Source organism: Podarcis cretensis (assembly GCF_951804945.1).
Source record: "Podarcis cretensis genome assembly, chromosome: 13".
Classification (NCBI taxonomy): Eukaryota; Metazoa; Chordata; class Lepidosauria; order Squamata; family Lacertidae; genus Podarcis; species Podarcis cretensis.
The window spans coordinates 39,021,408-39,042,771 of NC_137182.1; the positions used below are offsets into that span (position 1 = coordinate 39,021,408).

At 43.8% G+C, this 21,364-nt stretch overlaps 1 protein-coding gene across 2 annotated transcripts in view; it reads left to right on the plus strand.

Annotated features, from left to right (window-relative positions):
• SHISA7 (shisa family member 7) overlaps positions 1 to 11,527 on the plus strand; it is a 31,896-nt gene extending 20,369 nt beyond the window's left edge. The window contains exons 4-6 of one of the 2 annotated variants that reach the window (XM_079950755.1): positions 898 to 963; positions 8,150 to 8,302; positions 8,779 to 11,527. In XM_079950755.1, the coding sequence (XP_079806881.1) occupies positions 898 to 963; positions 8,150 to 8,302; positions 8,779 to 9,395 (836 nt within the window). In that variant the 3' untranslated portion in view covers positions 9,396 to 11,527. The remainder of the gene's footprint in view (positions 1 to 897; positions 964 to 8,149; positions 8,303 to 8,778) is intronic. The other variant, XM_079950756.1, reaches the window with a different exon arrangement.
• The last annotated feature ends 9,837 nt before the right edge of the window (positions 11,528 to 21,364 follow it).

Here is a 21,364-nt window from a genome sequence, read left to right on the forward strand (position 1 = left end):
AGGCTTGCAAGATCACCTTTGTTTCTTTCACTAGAGACCTAAGGCCCACCAGATACAAGAAACATGCTGAGGATTAAGGAACAGGGTGCCTCTGAGCACATCACTCAGTCCCAGGAATCTATTAACGGTATCGGGAAGACCAACCGTTCCACAGAAAAATCCACTCTTGGTTTTCCCCCAAGCATTCTTTTTTAGTAGCTTAATTGGAAGGGTTTTCTCTTTTCTCTTCTCTTTTAGTAGCTTAATTGGAAGGGTTTTTTAAAAAAAGGTTTCTTGCTATTATTTGTCAACTGGGAGTCAGAGAGCCCTTGCTAAACTCCTGCAAAACCTCCAGTAGATCCTGATCTACCTTCTGCTCTGCCTTGCTCTACTTGCCCCCTTGCGTACATAGCAGGTGGGGAGAATGCGTTTGCAGTCAGGTTCAGCTGGTAAGAGGGCAGTTGCAGTTGGGTTCTGCTTTTGGGCTTCCCATAGGCACCTTTGAGAACAGGAGGCTGGACTAGAGGGGACTTTCACCTGAACATAAGCAGGGCCCTTCTTACGTTCAATATAAGCATGCATCATTCATCCCTTTCAAATGATGGTGTGATCAGTTTGCATGCCTAGTTCTGATCACAAGCCCAGCCTGCACTGATATTCTCCCAGCCCAAACTCGGTTGTGAAATTTCCCAGCTACAAATAAATAAACTAGCTAATGTTAATGCAGCCACACTGGCCCTGCAGACCAGAATTGTTTGCAAGTTCGGAGCGGACATTTTTAGTCTGTGTTGGGTGACCTCTAGTGGCTGCTCGAGGCAGATAAGAATGATCTCCAGCTTTAGCAGGTGAAAGTTGTTAACATGGTCCGCTCCACCACATACACACACTTCTTTCTCTTGCTTTGTTTTTGCCTTGCAGATAACATGCATCATAATTACATCCACCTGAACGTCAACAGCCCCAAGCATCACACGGCCACTCTGGGTAAGTGCTGGGAGCAGTTGGATCCTAGTGATATTTTATCAACTTGCTGATTTTCTATTGACTTACTTATTTGTTTAAATTTAAAATAATAATGATGGTGGACTGCTTTTTGGATAAAAAGCCCTCCTGCCCCCGAAGTGGCATGCAACAATTTCTAAACCCTGAACATTACACTTTTGAGCACCATAAAACAGAGAGACAGGAGGCATACAGCATAATATCAACAAAGCTAATCAGGGAAGCAAACCAACTTTAGTTGGAAGCTCATTGAAACAGGATAGCCTTTACTGCTTTCCCATAAACTGGCAGACAGGGGGGCTAAAGAGACCTTCCAACAAGGGAGGATGTTCTGGAGTGAATCTGGGTGCCCTACTAGAGAGGGACCATTGTTCAGGAGTAGAATATGCAAAGTGCATGTTCCACCCCTGACCAATGGTCCCTCTCCAGTGCAGAAGGACCCAGGTTAAAAAAGAATCAGGTAGCAGGTTATGTGAAGGGCCAAGGATGGGGAACTTGTGTGTCTTCCAGATGTTGTTGGACTCCAACTCCCAGTCAGCGGCAATGGATAATGGGAGTTGTAGTCCAGCAACATGGGCACCCTGCTTCCCCATCCCTGTGCTTTCTAGGTCATATGTACACCTTATATTTAAATAACTCTTACACTACTGTAACAGTCTTGGATTCCCGCAAATAATCATGAGAACTGTAGTTTATTCCTCAGCCACAGAGCTGCAATCCACAGCGCCCTTAACAAACTACAGCTCCTGTGATTCTGAGAAGTGGTATAAGAGTGCTTTAAAGGTAAGGTGTGGCTGTGAAAGAGAGCTGTCTTCAGTCAGAGTAGCCAATACTGGGCTATGTGATGGATCAATAGTTTAACTTTATATAAGATAGCTTCCTGACAGGACCGGCTGCAGGTCTGAGAGGGCCCTGAGTGCGCTCTGGTAGGCCCTATCCTCTGTGGTTGGTTTACCTGGAGGAGGGCAGCAGTGGTCTGAGAAGTACCAGGTAGCTGTGCCTAGCCGCCATTTTTATTATGAACAATGCCCCCAATTAAGTGTCGCTCTACAGCATTGTGGGAAATTTAAAAGGCAGCTAGACTCAAACACCTGGCATTGCCAGGCCATGAAAAAAATACATTTTAAAGGGGTTCAGGGCAGGTATTGGCAGTGGACCCTGCTGTGGTGCTGTTTCCTTGGTAGCTGCCCCAGGATATTGACGCCAGACCTGCTTTCTGTGTTGCATAGCTGAGAAGGCCCTGTCTCATATACACATATGAGTCTTCCTGGATAATCTCAGTGGGGGAATCAAAAGCATGGTGTGAAGGGGGGGAGGGCTCATATCTGAGGGCTGTGTAGGCAGATTGCCAAACATGTCGTCCACCTGTTTGGAACTGCCAGCACTCATTCTTAGGGAGCCTAAGTTGTGGTGACTGAAGGTCTTGCAACATGCTGGTTTTTTATCTGGGAAGGGGGGAGGCTGCAGACCACGTGCAGAGTCTGCAACAGTCAAACGTCAGGCCCATCCTTCCTCCTGCTTTCCATTAACTTAAAGCCCATAGGGTAATTCCAGCAGTCAGGGCAGCAGGGAGAGTGCTCTGGTCACTTCAAAACGAGCTGTTTAATTCAGCCTGATTTGTTTGCGGAAATGTTAGACGATGTTGGTTAACTTATGAGGATTCAGTCTGATTTACTTGTGGGGAGATTGCGTCAAGCAAGTGTTATCTTGCACTTTCTACTGCCTTTTCCTGCCACTTTCCTTATTGCAAAAAGCCTGATCCTTTGGGGAAGTGGGTTTGTTTCACAAGAATGCCAAATCAGCTTTAACTGCGCAACCTGAATTTACCGGGAGGTGATTCAATCCCACCTGAAAACTGTGACAGTCTGGAAGTGGCCTCTGTCCTTTGGGTGTTACAAAATCCAGTGGTGCCCTAAATTCCAAACTGAGTAAGTTTATTAAAGAAGATTATAAAGGGAAACGAGCAGACAGGCAGTGAGTATATAAAATAAAATAAAACAGCTTACTGGTCTACCTAAATATGTATTGAGCAGGATGATATTTCAAGCTGACTTACTTAAGGTGCTTCCACATCTGTCCATCATCACCCTGTCCTGTCCATTCAGACTTCTCAGAGTGTCCTCATGATGTTGTCCAACATTTGCACTTACCTTGGGATTTTTCCCAACTACTTAAAGTTGCTTAATTTCCTGCCGCAGAAAATCCAGTATGTGAGAAAATGTGCATTTCCTTGATCTGCTTCCTCCATGCGGATAATCTGGCATACACAAAGCAACACGTAGGCTAATAGTATTCTAACAATATTTATATAACACTATAACTGTTTCTTAATTCACAATCAGAAAACATACAGTATGTACATGGAGTCACGAACTAATAAGAGTCAAGTAGATATTCCATGAAAAGAAATGATCAGATTAGTATTTGGCCGTAAAGAATCACTGAATATTGAGGCTAAAGGCCTTCCAGAGTTAATATCCTATACAAAATTTTGCTGAGCGCGAGCTGGAGCGAGATGGTGCTATAAGCACAGCAACACAGAAGAATGATGGTAGGTGCTCCAAACACAGGAACAGGGTGCTCTAAACAAAGCAACAGCAACAGAACAGTCCTTCCAGGATAATAGAATGTTTCAATAAAAGTTCTTCATCCACTGGCAATAATAAAAAATAAAATCCATTACAATAAAATACAGTGATTGAAATGACATACCTGCGCATTCTATAATGGGTTGTGGTACAATAACTTATACATCACCAAGTCAAATGTCCACAAAGGTACACCAAATAACCATGGATCAGCTGTCACTCGAAAGTGTAGTAAGCTGATAGTTGGCTAAAACCTAGTAGCATTGTGAAGGCCACCAGCAGGTGCCAGTGGCGTAGCGTGGGGGGTGCAGGGGGGGCCGGCCGCACCGGGCGCAACATCTGGGGGTTAGGGAAATCCACGGGTTAGGGGGCACAAATCCATGGGTTAGGGGGTGCAAATCCATGGGTTAGGGGGCGCAAATTACTTGCCTTGCCCCGGGTGCTGATAACCCACGCTACGCCACTGGCAGGTGCATTGAATTACACAGAATTATGTAGAATTTAAAGGTACAGCATCCAATATATAGCAAGGAGAATACAAACAACAGCCATCTTAACAAAAAACTTAAACAGAACAATTAAAGTCTAATTCAGTATTTAATCCCCCAGGGTGCAGGGGTGGAGGAAGGGGGGGCCACCCCAGGTGTCACCACTGAGGAACGTGACAAAATGCCGGGCGGCACTCACCATGGGGCCTGCAGCATGCCCAAGCCACACATCCCTCCTGGGAGAGACACGGTGGCTTGGGTGCACGCAGGGTCCGCGCTGCCCAAATAGTCTGCCCACTGCCTCCCCCCCTTCAGCTGTTTTTAAATCAGGAGGGCTGGCATTACAGTTGTCCACTTAAAGTGGCCACCTGAAGAAGCCTCAGTTGATCCTGTACTCATTCTATTGCTTTTCCAGTAATGCTACTGGGGTTATGGGACATCCCATAACCATTCTGGGATTCTGTGCCATGTTCACCTGATCTGGAACTCAGATCGGATAAATGGGATTTTATCAGATGTGTCTCCTGCTTCACGTAGGTCATCCTTGCAGTTTCCTGGGAAAACAATAACAAAATCTATGGCTGCATTTAAGATGAGGTTTGAATCTTGTGTATCAGAGGAAAGTGGTTTACAAAAATGTAAATAACATCACACTAAAATGCTAGTGGGTTCTCATTAAGACAAAACTACAAACTGACATGGAAATGTGAATAACTGAATTTAAATTGGGGGGGGGATAAAATGGATGGATTTGCCCATCTCTAGAGACAACACAGAAGGCAAAATTGAGTTGGGAACAGAGTGGGAGAGGACGGCCGGGTGGAATTGCCCCTCTCTCTCTTTCCAGCACAGTAGACAGGGGAGAGGAGAGGAATGAAGGGAGAGAGGAGAATGTCAGTTTCATCTCAGGACTGCTGATCCTGGCAGCCACTGTGCTTTGGCAGATGGAAGTGAATCTGCTCAGTGCTTAGCCAAGTGCGGAGGCAGGAGATTTCCCAGGCAGGCTCCCCATCTCCCAAGCCTCCTTTGCTTTGCTACGGTCAGGACACCGCTTGACTTTTCACACAGAATCCAGCCCTGCATGGTTCGTATGAAGCTGCTGATACGTTTTAAAAATCAAATTGTCAGCTTAAAGTTTATCTGTATTTAGCAGAGTGGAGGGGTGGGGAGCTTGGAAGCTGGAGCTAACCCACCACCCGTCATCTGTTTTATTTGTACATCACTGCCATGGTTTAGAAGACTAAAATAAAATAAGACAGGACTCCGATTGGTACAGAGAAAAGGTTCTTTTCTTAAGAGTTACTTTGTATGCACAAAGATGGCTTTTGATTCTAAGTCTACAACATGAGAGACAGTTCCATGGCTGCCCCGTGCAGAAGGAGAGCAAAGAGAGATAGAAGCATGCAGAAGGAAGGGTTATAATAATAATAATAATTTATTATTTATGCCCCACCCATCTGGCTGGGTTTCCCCAGCCACTCTGGGCGGCTTCCAACAAAACACTAAAATACAATAACCTATTAAACATTAAAAGCTTCCCTAAACAGGGCTGCCTTCAGATGTCTTCTAAATGTTTTTATAATAATAATAATAATAATAATAATAATAATTTATTATTTATACCCCGCCCATCTGGCTGGGCCTCCCCAGCCACTCTGGGCGGCTTCCAAAAGAATAGTAAAATACTATGATACATCAAACATTAAAAGCATCCCTGAACAGCTTAGGTTTCAGTGGGAAACCACAAAGTGTAGTTGCCCTATCATCTGTTAGACTCAACACTGCCCTCTACTGACTGGAGGAATGCAAGGTTGCTCATACCCAATACCTGCCTTATACCGAGTCATGTGCCTCAGTGAGACAAGTGCAAGTAGCTTGGCCATAATAGGCGTATGTTTAGTGCAAAACAACTTAAGAGCATTTTTTTTATTATTGTTACTGAGGCATTATTTTGTGTTTTACAAATTATTTAGCTATGACAGTAATGGAGGATAAATAACAAAAGAACAAGCAATTCTTCATGCGGAAAAGAGTAAACGAGTTAGTAGAGAACCTGCTGTGAGGAAACAGGAAATTGCCAATTAAGACCAGTTAATAATGCTACAGCCGGGAGGGAAATCAACTCATGGAAAAGCAGAATACCTCCTTAATAAGAGAGGGGTGTCTAACAAAACAACCTGTGGTGGACTCCCATCCATGTCAGTGGTCCCAACCCTCTGCTCACTCACCCACCCACTTGCTCCCCTTGTTCTGGTTTGGCCCTGAGAGAGGAACTGAGGCAAGGAAATAATCACATATCATTTTCACGTTCCAACAATGCTCTAGGGCAGTGGTTCCCAATTAGCTAAGTATTGCAAACTCCTTGTTTTTCAAAAGCCAAGCCATGGACTTTTGATAATTTTGATGTCTCTATGGTAGTTACTGTTATGTGAATGGTGCCATGGGCTCCTTGGGTGGGTCACGTGGACTCCCAATTGGGAACCACTGCACTAGGGCACTGTGGAAAAACCAAAATGGTGGGCAGCTTCCCAGCCACTTGCCTCCATGGCAACACTGAAGAGCCCTGCCAGGACATGTGGACCCCAGCAACTGGCAGCCCCAACACATATCCATCACATTTTGCAAGCCCACACTGGAAAGACTGGTGCTGCAATTATGTTTTAGTTGGAAACAGCCACTCTGAGGGTGAGGAAAGAAAGAGCAAGGTCAGCTGCTCTTGGTTGTCTTGGTGTTCCACTTGCAGCTGACTTGATTGTAATCAGGAGAGGAAATGCCAAGGTCTTCTTGGCGGATGAGGTTGTCATGGAGGATAAGGCAATTGGTGGCTACTAATCCTGATGGATATGCTGTACCTGCCCTGTTGAAGGTTATATGCCTCTGAATATTGGTTGCTGGAAACCCCAGGAGGGAAAAGTGCTGTTGTGCTCAAATTCTGCTTTTAAGCTCCCCATAGGCACCTGGTTAGATGGGCCACTGGCCTCATCCAGCAGGGCTCCCCTTGTGTGTGTTTTTTAATTTTTATTTATAATTTTCATTATTACCATTTCCAAAATCACATTCAAGTACAAATTTCCACCGTTAATATCTTTCTTTTAATAAAAACATGCAGTGACTTCCCTTCTTCCCCATCCCTGGTTCCTTTAATTTTCCCACCATTCCTGCATATTCTTATATATCCATTTAGATCTTTTTCTCCCCTTTCTTCCTTTATTATATATTATACTGCTGAATTTACCTTAATGCTGCCAGCGTTTTCACTTGTTTACAATTATTTTCCAAATACTCCACAACGTTTCCCCACTCCTCTTCACATACTTGGTCTTCTTGCTCTCTTATTTTACCTGTTAGACCTGCTAACTCTGCATAGCCTATCATTTTTAATTGCCAATCCTCCTTTTTAGGGACCTCACTCACCTGCCATTTTGGGGGCTAACAAGATCCGAGCTGCACCCCTTGTGTTCTTATGTCCTTAAGGTCAAGGTGAATCAAGGGAGAGATTCTAGACAGCAGGCGCCGTGAAGGGGAAGCTGTGTGTATTTCAGGCAGGCAGCCAAAGACATTTTGGCCCCTGAGGCAAACCCAAAAATGGTACCCTCTCCCCGCCAGGGAAGAAGGGGTGAGGGAAGATCTACATCAGGAACAAGGAGGCAGGAAGAAAGATGAAAATCAGGATCTGCTGTCCAGTAGATCCTGCCGCCTGAGGCAGTCACTTCACCTTGCTTCATGTGTGGCCTGGCCCTGAGTTGAGGATTAACTTGAATGCTGTTTGCAGAGCCAACAGGAGAAGCCTAATGATGAGAAGGATCCTTGCCTTTCTCAAAAGTTAGGGATTCATCAGGTACTGTCTGAATTAAGCACATGCTCTGGGGAACTTAACAGCCATCACTAACCATGTCCACAAGAGTGTGGGAGGACAGTATAATATGGGAATGCCAGAGGTTGTCAGCATTGTCACTTGGATGCTCAGTAAAAAATGACAAATGACTAAATAGCTAGCGTGGAAGCAACTCGTCTTACTAAAACTCCAAATGCCATGGAAGTCAGTCTGAGTTGAACTAATATGCTTTCTCTTCTTTCTCTGTCCCCTAAAAGATTGGCATGTGAACCACACGCCCAGCCACTCAACCACGAAGTACAACACCCTCAGCTGCTCTCGTTCTTTCCACAATCTTTCCCATCTGCCCCCGTCATATGAGACAGCCGTCAAGTCAGAACTTAACCGCTATTCTTCACTCAAGCGCTTGGGTAAGCTGGAGCATTTAGGAAGGGAATACTGGGATGATATTGTTGCTGATCTTCTCCAAAGGCTAATAACTTGAGCCTTTTTCCTCCACGATATAGCAATCTCTTGCTTTCTTTATCATCATCCCTGACCCTGTTTTCTCTATACTGAAAATTTTCACACTTGGGCTTACATTGCCATTGAGCCTCTCCTGGGCTCCTTATGTGACCTGCCTGGCTGTTGATAGCGCAGAAGAAAAACTGCCTTTATAATGCAAATGAGAATTTTAGCCAATGTATGTATTATAAATTGTTTGAGGGCCAAATCAGATGTGATTTTATTGCTTTATCAGTCCATTTCACATACCGATCATGAGGTGTGTGTGTTTCTTGGGAGTGGCGGGTGTCTGTTTCCCCCTTCTCTTTCGTCATCTTCTCCCATCCACCAGTCCACCTTTTCATCATTCAGTGACATCTTACTTATCTCCCCTATCTCCCAGCAGCTGAGAAGGACTTGGATGAATTCTATGCCAAACGGAGGCATCTTGCCGAACTGACCCGAGGGACTCTGCCCTTACATGCCATGAAGATGAACTACGACACGGATGCTTACTCCGAGAAGTCCCACAACCCGCGGCGCGTCATGTCACAGGAACACATCCTTTCCGATGGTGGCGGTGGAGGGGGAAGCTACCGCCCATCTCACTACGACTACACCATTCCTCGAGAGCGCGTCATATCTCACGAGCACCTCCTCTCCCGTGAAAACTTGCATTCTCAGGAGCGCCTGCTGTCTCCTGAGCGTCTTCATCAGCGTACAGGTCCCTTCCAGGAGATGCATCTGGGCCACCAGAAGGCCCTCTCTCAGACCAACGTCTGTGCCAGCAGCACTCCCATGCTTGAGCACCACCACGTGATGATGAAGAACTCTCACCCCACCTCCAACAACTCCCCCAAGGCATCTGCTCCTTGGGACGGCAGTACTAGCCAGGCTGCCACCCGGCGCCAAGGCTTTGCAGCCAAGAGGCAAAGCACCATTGATCAAGTCCAGTTCATCCCCGGGCACCACCCAACCCAACACCTCCCTACTGGCAGCAAGAACGAGGTCACCGTGTGAGAGGCCCCTAATCCCCAACTCAGGTTGATTTGACTTTTCAAGGCCATATTTCTCTACCCTTTTCTGCTCCACCCCACCCTTTCTTTGGTGCTCACCATCTTGGGGCTCCTTTTGTTTCTTTAAAGCCCTATGGCCTCCATCTTGGTTGATGTCAAGTCCTAGTCTGGTCTTTGATCATGATACCATCTCAGTCTTCACTGGCTTTTGATGGTGTCCAACCGACCTGCCAGGTCTTGACAATCTTTGATGATGATGTTGGCTGTCAGTATTTAATGACATCAACACTATGGCTCATGGTCAAGATGCAATGGTGTCAAGGCCAGCTTGGTTTCTTAGAGGAAACCTACTGCACAATCTTGGTCAGTTTCTGAAGATGTCAAAATTAGTAGGTCTCATGTATTAGATTCTGCTGCTATCTCTTCCCATAGTCTGTTGACATCACTGCTGTCCAGATCTGATTACATCAAGGCTGAAAGAGACTAGGCCTGTGGATCCTTCACAGCATCAATAACGTAGCCTTGGTGATAGTTTTGGGTCATGTTATAATTGCCAGGTCCCATCAGTCTTTGATAACAACAACACTAGTGTTGTCCGTCAACATTTGATGGCATCATTTCTGTGGGCTTTGTCTCAGACTTTTGAAGACTGAAGACAACCGCTGTGGATTTATTATGAGGTTGGCAAACTCTGTCTCTGGTACTCCAAGCGCTGTGAGCATTGCCAACCCTTGTGGATGCTCCATTGACCAACTGACACCATCAACACCATCAATGGTGTCAACACTGTGGACTCTGTCAGCTGCAGATGATGTAAGCGCTGTGGGTCTTGTTGACCTCTGATGCCCACACCATCAACATTTGATGGTGTCAACACTGTGGACCTTTGATGACATCAACATTATGTGACTTGTCAGTTATAGATGATGTCAATGGAGAGAACGTTTTGTCAGTATATTGATTGTGATATAACCCATCAGGGCATCACATGGACTGATGACGTCAGATGTGTAGGTATTGTCAATACTGTATGATGTTGGGGCAAAACAGTTGTACCGATGTTTGAAAAGGCCTTGTCAACCATTTGATGATAGTACTGCCAATCTTGATGATTAAGAATGATGTCAAAGTTCCTGTGCCTGTCACCTATTGATGATTTCAGCACAATGGATTCAGCCAGTAGCTACCAATATCAAAAGTAGCCAGGCTCTGCAATGATATTGACTTTTAGTGACTTCATCACTGTGGGCCTCATCCACCTTTGTTGACATCACTGACTGCTTTGAGCTCATCCACTTCGAACGAAGTCACCTCCTTGGGGCTTCATCTGTTTTATGGCTGGGATCAACACCTTGGACCTAGTTCATGCCAGCACCTTTGTAGGAGGGCCAGGGGCATCTGGCCCTACTGGTGCACAACATGAGGGCATAAATGATCTGATGGCATGGCCGCACCATTTGTTCATGCCGTGGCAAAGGAAACAGATGTGAGCCCCCTCCCTGCTCCTTCCTGACATGCACTCCAAGACGAGAAAAGTGGGTCATGGTGGGCAACCCTCTTGTCTTGTTGCATCCAATATTGAGTTTGGTCACTACTTGAAGGTGCAGGAAGTGGAGCTTTACACACACCCTTTGCAACTCTCATCCCACACATCCCATCCTTGTTTTATAACCTTGCCAGGACTCTGCCCGTAAGGGATCTAGGGCAGGGTCAGGTCCACCCTCTCCCTGCTTCTGCTGTACATATCTTTATATATCGCTAGCACTCTGTCAATTTTTCTAGTGCTTTTTATTTACCTCCCAGTTACTTGGGGTATCCATCAATGCCTGTTCTTTGGTTCTCGTGAGTGTAACTTTTAAAGGAGTCTCGGCTCTTTCAAACATTATTCTAATAAACAAACTTCCCACTATCCCTCCCTTTCCTTGCCCCCAATTATGCTCAGGACTCTTAAAAAATCCACTTTTACATCTTTCTAGTAACTTTTCTGAATTTTTTTTGTTTTTTTTAATTAAATGAGGAGATATAAAGACTATGGCCAGAATTCCGCAGATGATGAAAGATAAAAGTATTTTTAAATGGAATTGGTTTTATTAATAGTATCCTCCCTCCTGAGTCTTAAATTTCGTTCCTGAAATATTTATTTCACGTTCTGGGCTGTTTTAGCTAAAAGAAGTGTGCCTAGATTGAATTTTTATTTTCAGATGCTACAATCCTATGCACATTTACTCAGAAGAAAGTCTAATTTAACTCAGTAGGGTTTACTTCTGAGTAGACATGTACAGGATTTAATGTAAATCAGTTTTGTTTCACCTACCTCTGTCAACGGGTGGAGTTTTGCAGGGGAACCTAATTTTCTTTTTTTAAAAAAAATGATAGAAAGTATTTTTAAAATAACATGCTTGATAGTGGAAATATTTTTGTTTTCTATTTTTCCCCTGACTCTGAATGACTCTGCACATTCAGACTGGGGCAGAGAAAGGGACACCATTTGTACTAGAAAGGAAAAAAAGTGAAGTACTGAATTTATATCAGCAGGTTTGTATACCTCAAAATTAACAAGCTTGGCAATGAACTTTTAGTCAGAGGGACAATCAAGTTTTAGGGATAAAATTCTGGGCAGTATATCAAAAAACATCGCTGCCGAGATCAGAAATATGTGAGATGTTGAAGATTTTGGAAATGTATGACTCTTTCAAATGTCATCTGTTTCCAAATACAGGTGGATTTTTGTTTCAGCACTTAGTTTTGATCACTTTATTTTCTCTTCATTTTGACATTACTTTAGCTTTCACTCTTGCTCCTATTTAACTTCTTAGAGATCCTTTCCCAGTTCAGAAAAAGCTACAGCCTGTCTCTATTTCTCCCTCTAGCTGTCCCTGATGGGCCCTGTATAACTTGTACATATAGCAGTGCCAGGCTGTAGTTTAGGGTACTGTAATTCACCCCAGTAGCCCCTGGAGGGGCAGATAATGATCCTCTTGCAGTCTAAAGCCATCTTGCGCACATCTCTGCCTCTTTTCCTCCTTGTTCAGTACCATACCCCTTTTTCTTCCCTACCAAACTCTAATCAAGGGCTAATGAACCCCCACCTTCACCCCATTCTTCTTTCTGGGGCTGGCGGGTTATATTTTTCGTTTGTGAACTTCTCAATGCAAAACCTTGAAAGAGGCAATGGTGATGGGTACAATATTCTTCCGAGAGAGAGAGAGAGAGAGAGAGCGTTGTTGGAAAGGGGCACTTGGTAGGTAACTAATTTGAGGACTTGCAACTCTGGAGCAGGATCTGGGTAGAATCTGAGAGCAGTCCATTTTGTTTTCAAACTTACAGCCTTGTGGGAATTCTTTCCACATGGACTAATCAGTAGGAGATCCCAAGCATGTGGCAAAGGATGGTGTGCAGCAGTTTTGAATTCCTACTGCTTTCACACTAGGGCCCTTTAGTGCTAAGGGAGACACTGTTTCCACACAATTAGGGCTTGACCACACCAGAGTTTATTGTGTGTTTGCATTTCCTGTTTAATTTGCATAGTCCACATGATGTTACCTTAAAATGACACCAGCCTTGATGCTTCTGCTCTGTAAATTCAGGTTTACCTGATGCAGAGATAATTAAATAAGTTGGGAGAAATCAGACTCCAAACAACTCCACTCAGGATCACAAATGAATTGTTTCAGTGTTTCTGGGTGGGTGGATCAACTGTACTTTCTGCTGCTCCCCTTTCTATGCCCACTAGTTCCTCAAGGATTTTGTTTCTTTTTTTGTTTTCCTCCTGAATGGAGGAATGTATATTTTTCTTTTGATCTCTCAGATTTGCACAAAACCAGAAAGCTGCACGAGCAAATCACATGAACAAATTCAACACCCGATGTATAGAGCAGCTATCTGGGGGGAAAATGTGCTGAGAGCTTACAACTGCTTTCATGTCTTTTCTAGCCTGCTAGTAAGCACCACTAGGAGCTTAACTTTATATTTCTATAGCTTTGGATCCCTCAGATGTTAACAAAACTGGAAAACTGCCCAAGCAAATGACACTCGCCATATTTCTAGCTAGCTATGTGTATCTATTAGATATAGATGTTTTCTTTTGATTCCTCAGATTTGCACAAAACCAGAAAATTGCACAAGCAAATTTACAATTGCCTGTGTGCTTTTGTACACTTCTTGGGCAGGGAAATTTGTGTGCATGCCCTGTCGGCATTTAGTTGGCATTACAGAATCAGCAGATTAGAAGGCAGGGACAAACATTAAAAGGGACGCCTACTGGTGTGAACTGGAAAAACCTAAGTTTCTCCTCATATACAAATTCAAATGTATGCTGGTGTGGACCAGTTTGGTATAATTTGAATGTGTGGGGGGGAGTGGAGTAACAGCAAAATAATGTTCAAATGTGGACGAGCCCTTGGAGCAGGGGTCAGCAACCTTTTTCAGCAATGGGCCGGTCCATCAGACCATGTGGTGGGCCGGACTATATTTTGAAAATAAAAATAAAAATGAACAAATTCCTATGCCCCACAAATAACCCAGAGATGTATTTTAAATAAAAGCACACATTCTACTCATGTAAAAATACGCTGATTCCCGGACCGTCTGCGGGCTGGATTTAGAAGGCGATTGGGCCACATCCGGCCCCCGAGCCTTAGGTTGCATACCCCTGCCTTAGAGGAAAGTAGAATTATGGTAAAATGGCACAAGCATTTAATATAACACAATATATTATCCATAGTCAAGATCCTCCTATTGTTAGTCATAAGAAAGGCCCACCAACATTAAGCACAAGTTTCCTTTTGTAGCTTCAGCCTGCTTTATTTCTTCCACCTGATGAAGTCTGTTTGGTAATTAGTGAATAACAGCCTGTTAATTGCACCTTGAATAGCCTCTCTTGATTGCTCCAGTAGACTTTAATTGCTGATTTTCTCTTGCTATTTTTATAGTGAAATTGCTTTATTTTGCAATATGTATTTTTAAAAATAAATAATAATAATGAAAGAAAAGCAGTAATTAAATCAACTTTCCCTTTAGGAACCCAAACTGACACTGAGGCATATTATTGAGAACCCATTATAGACTTCTAGGTTTTAAAACTTCAGCGCACACACAAACCAGTTTATCATAGCTCCTAGCACAAGAGAGGGAGAAAGGTCAGGCTGCTTTCCTTGGTTTAAAGCTTGCAGGCAGCTGAAAAGAACAGCAACAGAAGCAATCCTAAAAGCAGACAGATCTCACTTATAACCTGATTGACATAATGTTGGATTTTTATTTAAGATTTTTAGCAGCCAGAAGGCTTGGGTGAAGGCAGCAGGAACCTGAGGAAACTGTTCCCACATAATGAGGCTTTCAATATCAGAAGAATTTCCAACCCACGATCTCTTGGACTGGTTCCAAGAATGGGCAGGGGGACACAAACTTCTGAAAGGTGAGAGCCCCCTAGCCCCATAAGTGCCAATACCTTATCAGGTCAGCTATCACAATTGTGCTTGAAATACACAGGGGTGCATTTTTAGAAGCTGCATTAATGTTTAAAGATCCATGAAAATATTGCGAGCCATTTTCTGAGGTTTGGAGCATTTTTTGATGAGGTTCGTTCTGCCAACATATATCACTTCTGCGTTTCACTTACAAATTGATAGGAGTACAATTGTACTCCAAGAGAACTGTGGGCAGCAGCTGGGAGGTGTCCTGTTTGGTAGTGGAATTAGAGGCCTAGGAAGACTGGGAACGCGATGGAAACGGCAGGATTAATGTAGGGAGTAATGTTCATTTAGTTGCTTGGCCTTCCCCTGCCGCTGGCCCTCAGAGAAACCAGATCATGATCACTAAACCGGAGCAAGTGACAATCAGGTTTTCTCTGGATTGACGTTTGCTCCAATTTATCACTGAAAAGCAAGTTGTCTGGCAGAAAGCAATGGGCATATTAATATGTGTGTGAGAGAAGTGACTATTCAAAGTGTGTGAGGCAAAGCAGCCAACTCCTAGGGGTTGGGGGGGGCTAATATTTGAGAGGGCTGCCCCCCCCCAGTTGATGGGCATTGCCATTTCAAATAGTGTGCATGCACTGTGTCATGTGGCCCCTCCCCCCCCCAATATTTTATTCAAGTTGGCATCCCTGGTGTTAGATAGGTGTGACTTATTATGGGGAATGTATGGGAAGCGGTTCAGACAGTCCTTTCTGTTATGGGAACACAGGAAAGAGTTGCAGAAAACAGAGTGAGCAGGGAGTGTGTGTCTGTGTGTTCCTGGTTTTGAGGAATGAATGGCTAATCAACAAAGATTGCTTCATTTCTTTTACTGCTGGCTGGTTCTAGCTAGCCTTGATTACGACTTCCTCAAAACGAGCTTGTAAAGGGGCCTCTCCACCATCTTGGGCACCTTCCGCTGCTGCTTTCACTGCTCTTCTTGTAGTGTGAAATCTAGAGAATGTAGGGTATCTTTTGGGATGACCTTTTCCAAAATCGATTTCCTTTCTAAGATTGTTCCTTTAAGGGCAATCTCTTATTCTAAAATTTCACTGGAAATTTCCTTCCTTTTGAAGCTGAGCTGTAATCTCCCTCCCTCTAGAGTCCGTGTGGAGACTTCTTCCTTCAGCAGGTGTGTTAGAGAGTCCATACTTTTTCTAGAAAAAAGTTGATGTATTCCTGTTTGTATAATTGACCAGCTCTTTCATCAAATCACTGTTAGGTAGGATTCTTTCTGTTCCTAGAAATGACTCCCTCATCATAAAATTAGGATGGTAGTTGCTTCATCATAGGGATGGGTACTCCTTCCCTCTAGAATGAAACTGGACAACTTCTAAATTTGCCAACAGACCCCTCCTTTTTGTGTTGGATTAGAATCTTGCACTTTAAAAAGTTGGTTTGTTATAGCCCTTCTTCTGGGGTTAATTTTCCTCCTTTTTAGAGTTGGATCCAACCATACTCTTCCAACTACTTCCAATGGCAGGCTGAGGGGCCCTTATTGTGTGAAAAAGGAAAAAAAGTTATGGAGAACTTCCATTGCCTGCTGGCATGCATACTCATCAACAGCTGTGATTTTGGTTAGGCTTTTTGTTTTGTTAATAGGAGAAAAAGAAGAACCATGTATTATAAATATATATGTATATGTATTGAACGGAGACTGTTTGGGAACCACTGATGTCTCTTTCGCTCATGAACCATGTGACAAAATATTAAAATAAGCCATACACACGGTCATACCAGCAAGCCCAGACCTGAAAGCATCAGGTGCTCATCCCAGTTCACCAGTGGGATGAGATAGACTCAATCATGGGTGGGTTGGGAGGTATGTTGGCGAACCCAACAAAGTTGTGTGCAATTCTACACGTGAGTGTTAGTGCCCTGGATCTTCCTGCAGCATGCTTCTCCCAAACATTAAAATGTGGTACAGGGTCACTCCCCACCTAACTAGTTTACTTTGTGGAAAAGTTCATACACGAAAGTAGAGGGTTACAGTAATGGGTGAACCACAGTGTACTGGTGTGTCCCATGGCTGCTTGAACAGTTTCTATTCAGTATGCAAATAATGTGTGGCGTGCTTCTAGCAATAAGGTACAGGGGTTATCTTAGAGTAGGAAAATAATAATATATGAAGCAGCCCACAGTGGACCTTCTGAATGAGAGGGAGAGAGATCTCATCCCACCCCACCCCACCTATGTACCTGAAGACCAGTTGAGAGACTCTGCAAAGCCATTGAGGGTTAGGAGGTCCTAACAAGCTACATGATGTGATTAGCAACCCCACACATGTGCGAATTAGCATGTTGGACGGTGGGGGGAACAGGGAGAGATTTCATTGGCACCAGTACTCAAAGCACCTGGTGTTTAATTTTGTTAAAATCATTATGTGATTGGTCATGATTAGCAATCACTGCATTAACATAGTATTCAATTGACATAATATATGCAGTTATACCCTTAGAAAGAGTGTCCAAAACAGTATGGGGTATTCGGGGGGAGAGAAGCATGAACTGCTTGGCCTAGGGGGCCTGTCCAGGATTGAAAGGTCTCCTTCATACACTAACAGCAGATTTACATTCAGTCTCGTCTCTGTTGCAGCTTGGTCTGTTTCAGGAGTTGTAAAATATGAGCATTTTCCTCTGAAAGAGCTGCGTAACTTTTGATTAATTTTCACAGATACTGGGTATCCAATGAAACAGTTCTGCTAGCACAAGAACTTTTATGTGCTCAGTGGAACTTCTCCAGTCTCTCATCTCCTCATGTGTCACCACCATGACCCCAAATTCTGTCCTGGAGGCTTTGGGGAACAGATTTAGTGGAAGTATGGGGTGGTGGTGGGGAAGAAAGAGTGGGAAAGTTCCATTGCACAGCAAAAAGCCCCTGTGCTAGCGGATCTGTTTTGTTTGATACCAACCATTATTTGTGAATACTAATCAAAAGTGAAGCAGCCATTTCAGAGGGAAAATTCTAGTATTCTGTTTTGTTAGGTGCATGGGGAGGAGAGACGTACTGGAGAATGTGGGTGGTATCTATTTCACTTCACTGCTTGATCAACAGAGATCATTGCAAAGTTGTTGCTCTGTAGGTTGAAGCCAACCACATTGCCACTGCAACCCTGCTTCTTGGAAAACTCTGGATTGAGACCACAGCACATTGCGGGGGTGGGGGTGGGGTGGGGCCAACTGTACACATGGGTAATTCCCTGGCTTTGCTTCTGGATATTTTAAACAAAAAGCAGCCACAGAAAGCTGAAATTGGGAGTGGAGGACAAATGGAGAGAAAAGGAGCTTCCCACTGGTCCTTCCCTTCCTGCCCCTGGTCCATTCAGAATGCCCCAGATGTTTTTAAGAATGATGTGCAGTGCCTGCATCATTTTCCGTAGAAATGGGGAAGCAGTGGTAGAAATAGTTTTGAACAGAAGAACAGGCGAAAAGGTTCAACAACCCCTCCCTTCTTCCCAGGTCACAGACACACCGTACATTTAAAGCATCCTCATACCACTTGAACAATCATGGCTTCTCCCAAAGAATCCTGGGAACTGTGGTTTGTTAATGGTGCAGAGAGTAGTTAGGAGACCTCACAAAGCTACAATTCCCTGTATCCTTAACAAACTACAATTCCCAGGATTCCTTGGAGGAAGCCATGTCTGTTAAAGTGGTATAAGAGTGCTTTGAATGGATGATGTGGATGTGACCACTCTCTTAATCATGATTTCTAAGCCTGCTTTGCATTTAAATTAACATGTTGGGAGGAAGAATAAAAAAACTACCGATCATATGTACATTCCCATTCCACTGTCTTTCACCTTCACTGTCCCTTAAAGAGTAGATGTCTCCTCAACCACCCCACTTCCTCTCAATGTTAAAAAAAAATATATCACATTGCACACAACTTTCTGGGTGCCAGATTTACCATGCAATCCAGTGCATCATTACTCAGAAGTAAATTCCATTATGTTCAGTGGGATTTACTCCTAGGGAAGTGTGTATAAGACTGCAGCCTTAATCAGGTAAAATTAAATGCTATTTAAAGCACCAAACAAACAAAAACAACAAAACACACATGACCATTTACAGAAGAGTACAAAATTTAACCGAAACAGGTTTCATCTGGTAGGAGTTATAAGCAAAACTCCACAGTATCTGGGCTTATTTCCCCCAGGCCCAAGAGTCGATGTTGTTTAAGGGACAGATCCATTTGTTATAAAGTTTCTCTAGAATTGCTGTAATTTTGTTTTTCAATAAACTAATGTTTCCAGCTGCTCCTGGTGGATTTTTCCCTCCTCCATTGATAGACAATGTTGCTGAAATACAGATGGCTCTGGAATGGCTAATTAAATGGGGATCACGTTTTCTGGGGGCAGATGCTTCTGTAGAGATCTATCATAATTTTGCACTAAATACCACACTTCTATACAGTTTAAACACCCTTTAGCTTCAGTTACATTCTAATATGCATCTGGCTTCACCATCAGGGAGTTGCCCCAGGTGGTAGATTTCAGGCAAGAAACTCAATGAATTGCTTTTAAAACTTTTTTTGGAAAAGTAAATCTTGTGTTAAATGTCTTTGCACTCAGTTCTGTAAACTGTAGTAATACTGGAGTTATAAAGCTGGGTTTGGGAGTGCCAAAGTGATGGGGAAGGAGTGTGCTTTGTCGTAGTAAAACCTATATGCATACATAAATACATCACAACAGCATTACCAGCATTACCAGTTTGGGGAGAATTGTATGGGGTGGGAAGTAAGGGCAGTTGAATCCCACCTCCCAATGTCTTGGTTTGGTCATGTGTTCACGCAGACAGGACCAAGTGTACTCACTAATCAACACTGAGATAAACAAGTACATACAACTGTTTGATGTCTAATACATTCCTCTGCTTCTATTTATCATGTGTACAGAAACAGAGATAAAATTAGTAAAAATCCTCAACCCTGCATGTTAACATTTATTTAACTATGCATTTGTTTTTGTTATCTGCCATGCAGGTGGCATTTCTATAAAACCAGTCTGCTAAAACCATTAAAAAAGCATAATAAAACATCAGTCAAATCAAACATTTTTGCTTTAACAGTGCAATCCTATGTACATCGACCCAGCAGTAAACCCCATTGAGCTCAATGGGATTTACTCCCAGGCGAGTGTGTATAGAATTGAGGCCTACAGGCAAAATATGCCCCAATTATAAGGCCCAATTATAAGTCTGAAATCAAGTGTATTATCTTAGCAGAAGTATATGTGTGCCAAATGCAGCTTTCTATCTGTTCTGCAAGTATCCTAACAGTTCCCACTGCATGCCCCATGAGCGAGCCTGTTGGTAAGGCTCAAGTATTTTTATATATGTAATATCTATCTACAATATATTGGTTGTTAGTATTATTCTAAGTATAGCCTTATTTTATCAATCATAGGAGTGATGTCTATTTTAGCTCCTAGGTAAAGGTAAAGGTAAAGGTACCCCTGCCCGTACGGGCCAGTCTTGACAGACTCTGGGGTTGTGCGCCCATCTCACTTAAGAGGCCAGGGGCCAGCGCTGTCCGGAGACACTTCCGGGTCACGTGGCCAGCGTGACATCGCTGCTCTGGCGAGCCAGAGCCGCACACGGAAACGCCGTTTACCTTCCCGCTGGTAAGCGGTCCCTATTTATCTACTTGCACCCAGAGGTGCTTTCGAACTGCTAGGTTGGCAGGCGCTGGGACCGAGCAGCGGGAGCGCACCCCGCCGCAGGGATTCGAACCGCCGACCTTTCGATCGGCAAGCCCTAGGCGCTGAGGCTTTTACCCACAGCGCCACCTGCGTCCCTAGCTCCTAGGTACCAGCCTTTTAATTTTTTATTTCCTTTGTGTAAATTTTTGGGCTGGTTTGGCCATCCTCAGCTGCAAGACCCTTTTCCTAATTCTGTTTATTAGGTAGATATAAATCTTGTTCCAAACCAGGAGTGGAAAACTTCAGGCCTGGGACAGAGGATGTGGCCCTCCAGGCTTCTCTACCTGGCCCTCAGAATTCTCCCCAGACACATCTCCACATGCTTCACACCCTCCTTGAGTATTTGTACCTGGCTGGAATGTGTCCTTGAGCTCCCGATAAGGTCTCTTGCTTGTCTGGATGGAGGAGAGAGAGCTGAAGGAGTAGAAACTAGCCTATTGTACAAAGGAAACGTTTCAATTCCTTGCTCTGCACACTTTTGCCTCTGGCATATGGCTAGCCTAGAAGGTTATTGTGCTCCTCCACAGCAGCAAAAAGTCAACTATGTTCCCAGTGATTTATGTATATCCGACCTGTTTTACCAGCACCAAAGGACAGTGTTTTAGCCACATAACAATATTGCAGCAGTAGGTTCAGGATAAGAACCATTATGAGATATTCACAGCTGAGCAGCAATTTGAAGCTGATTTTTTTCACATCCAAACCTAATACTTTATAGCACGATCCTGCTCAGAAGTGAGTCCTGTTTAATTCAATGGGGTTTACTCCTGGGTAACTAGGGTTAGGATTGCAGCTGCTCTACACCAGCTCTAGGAAAGA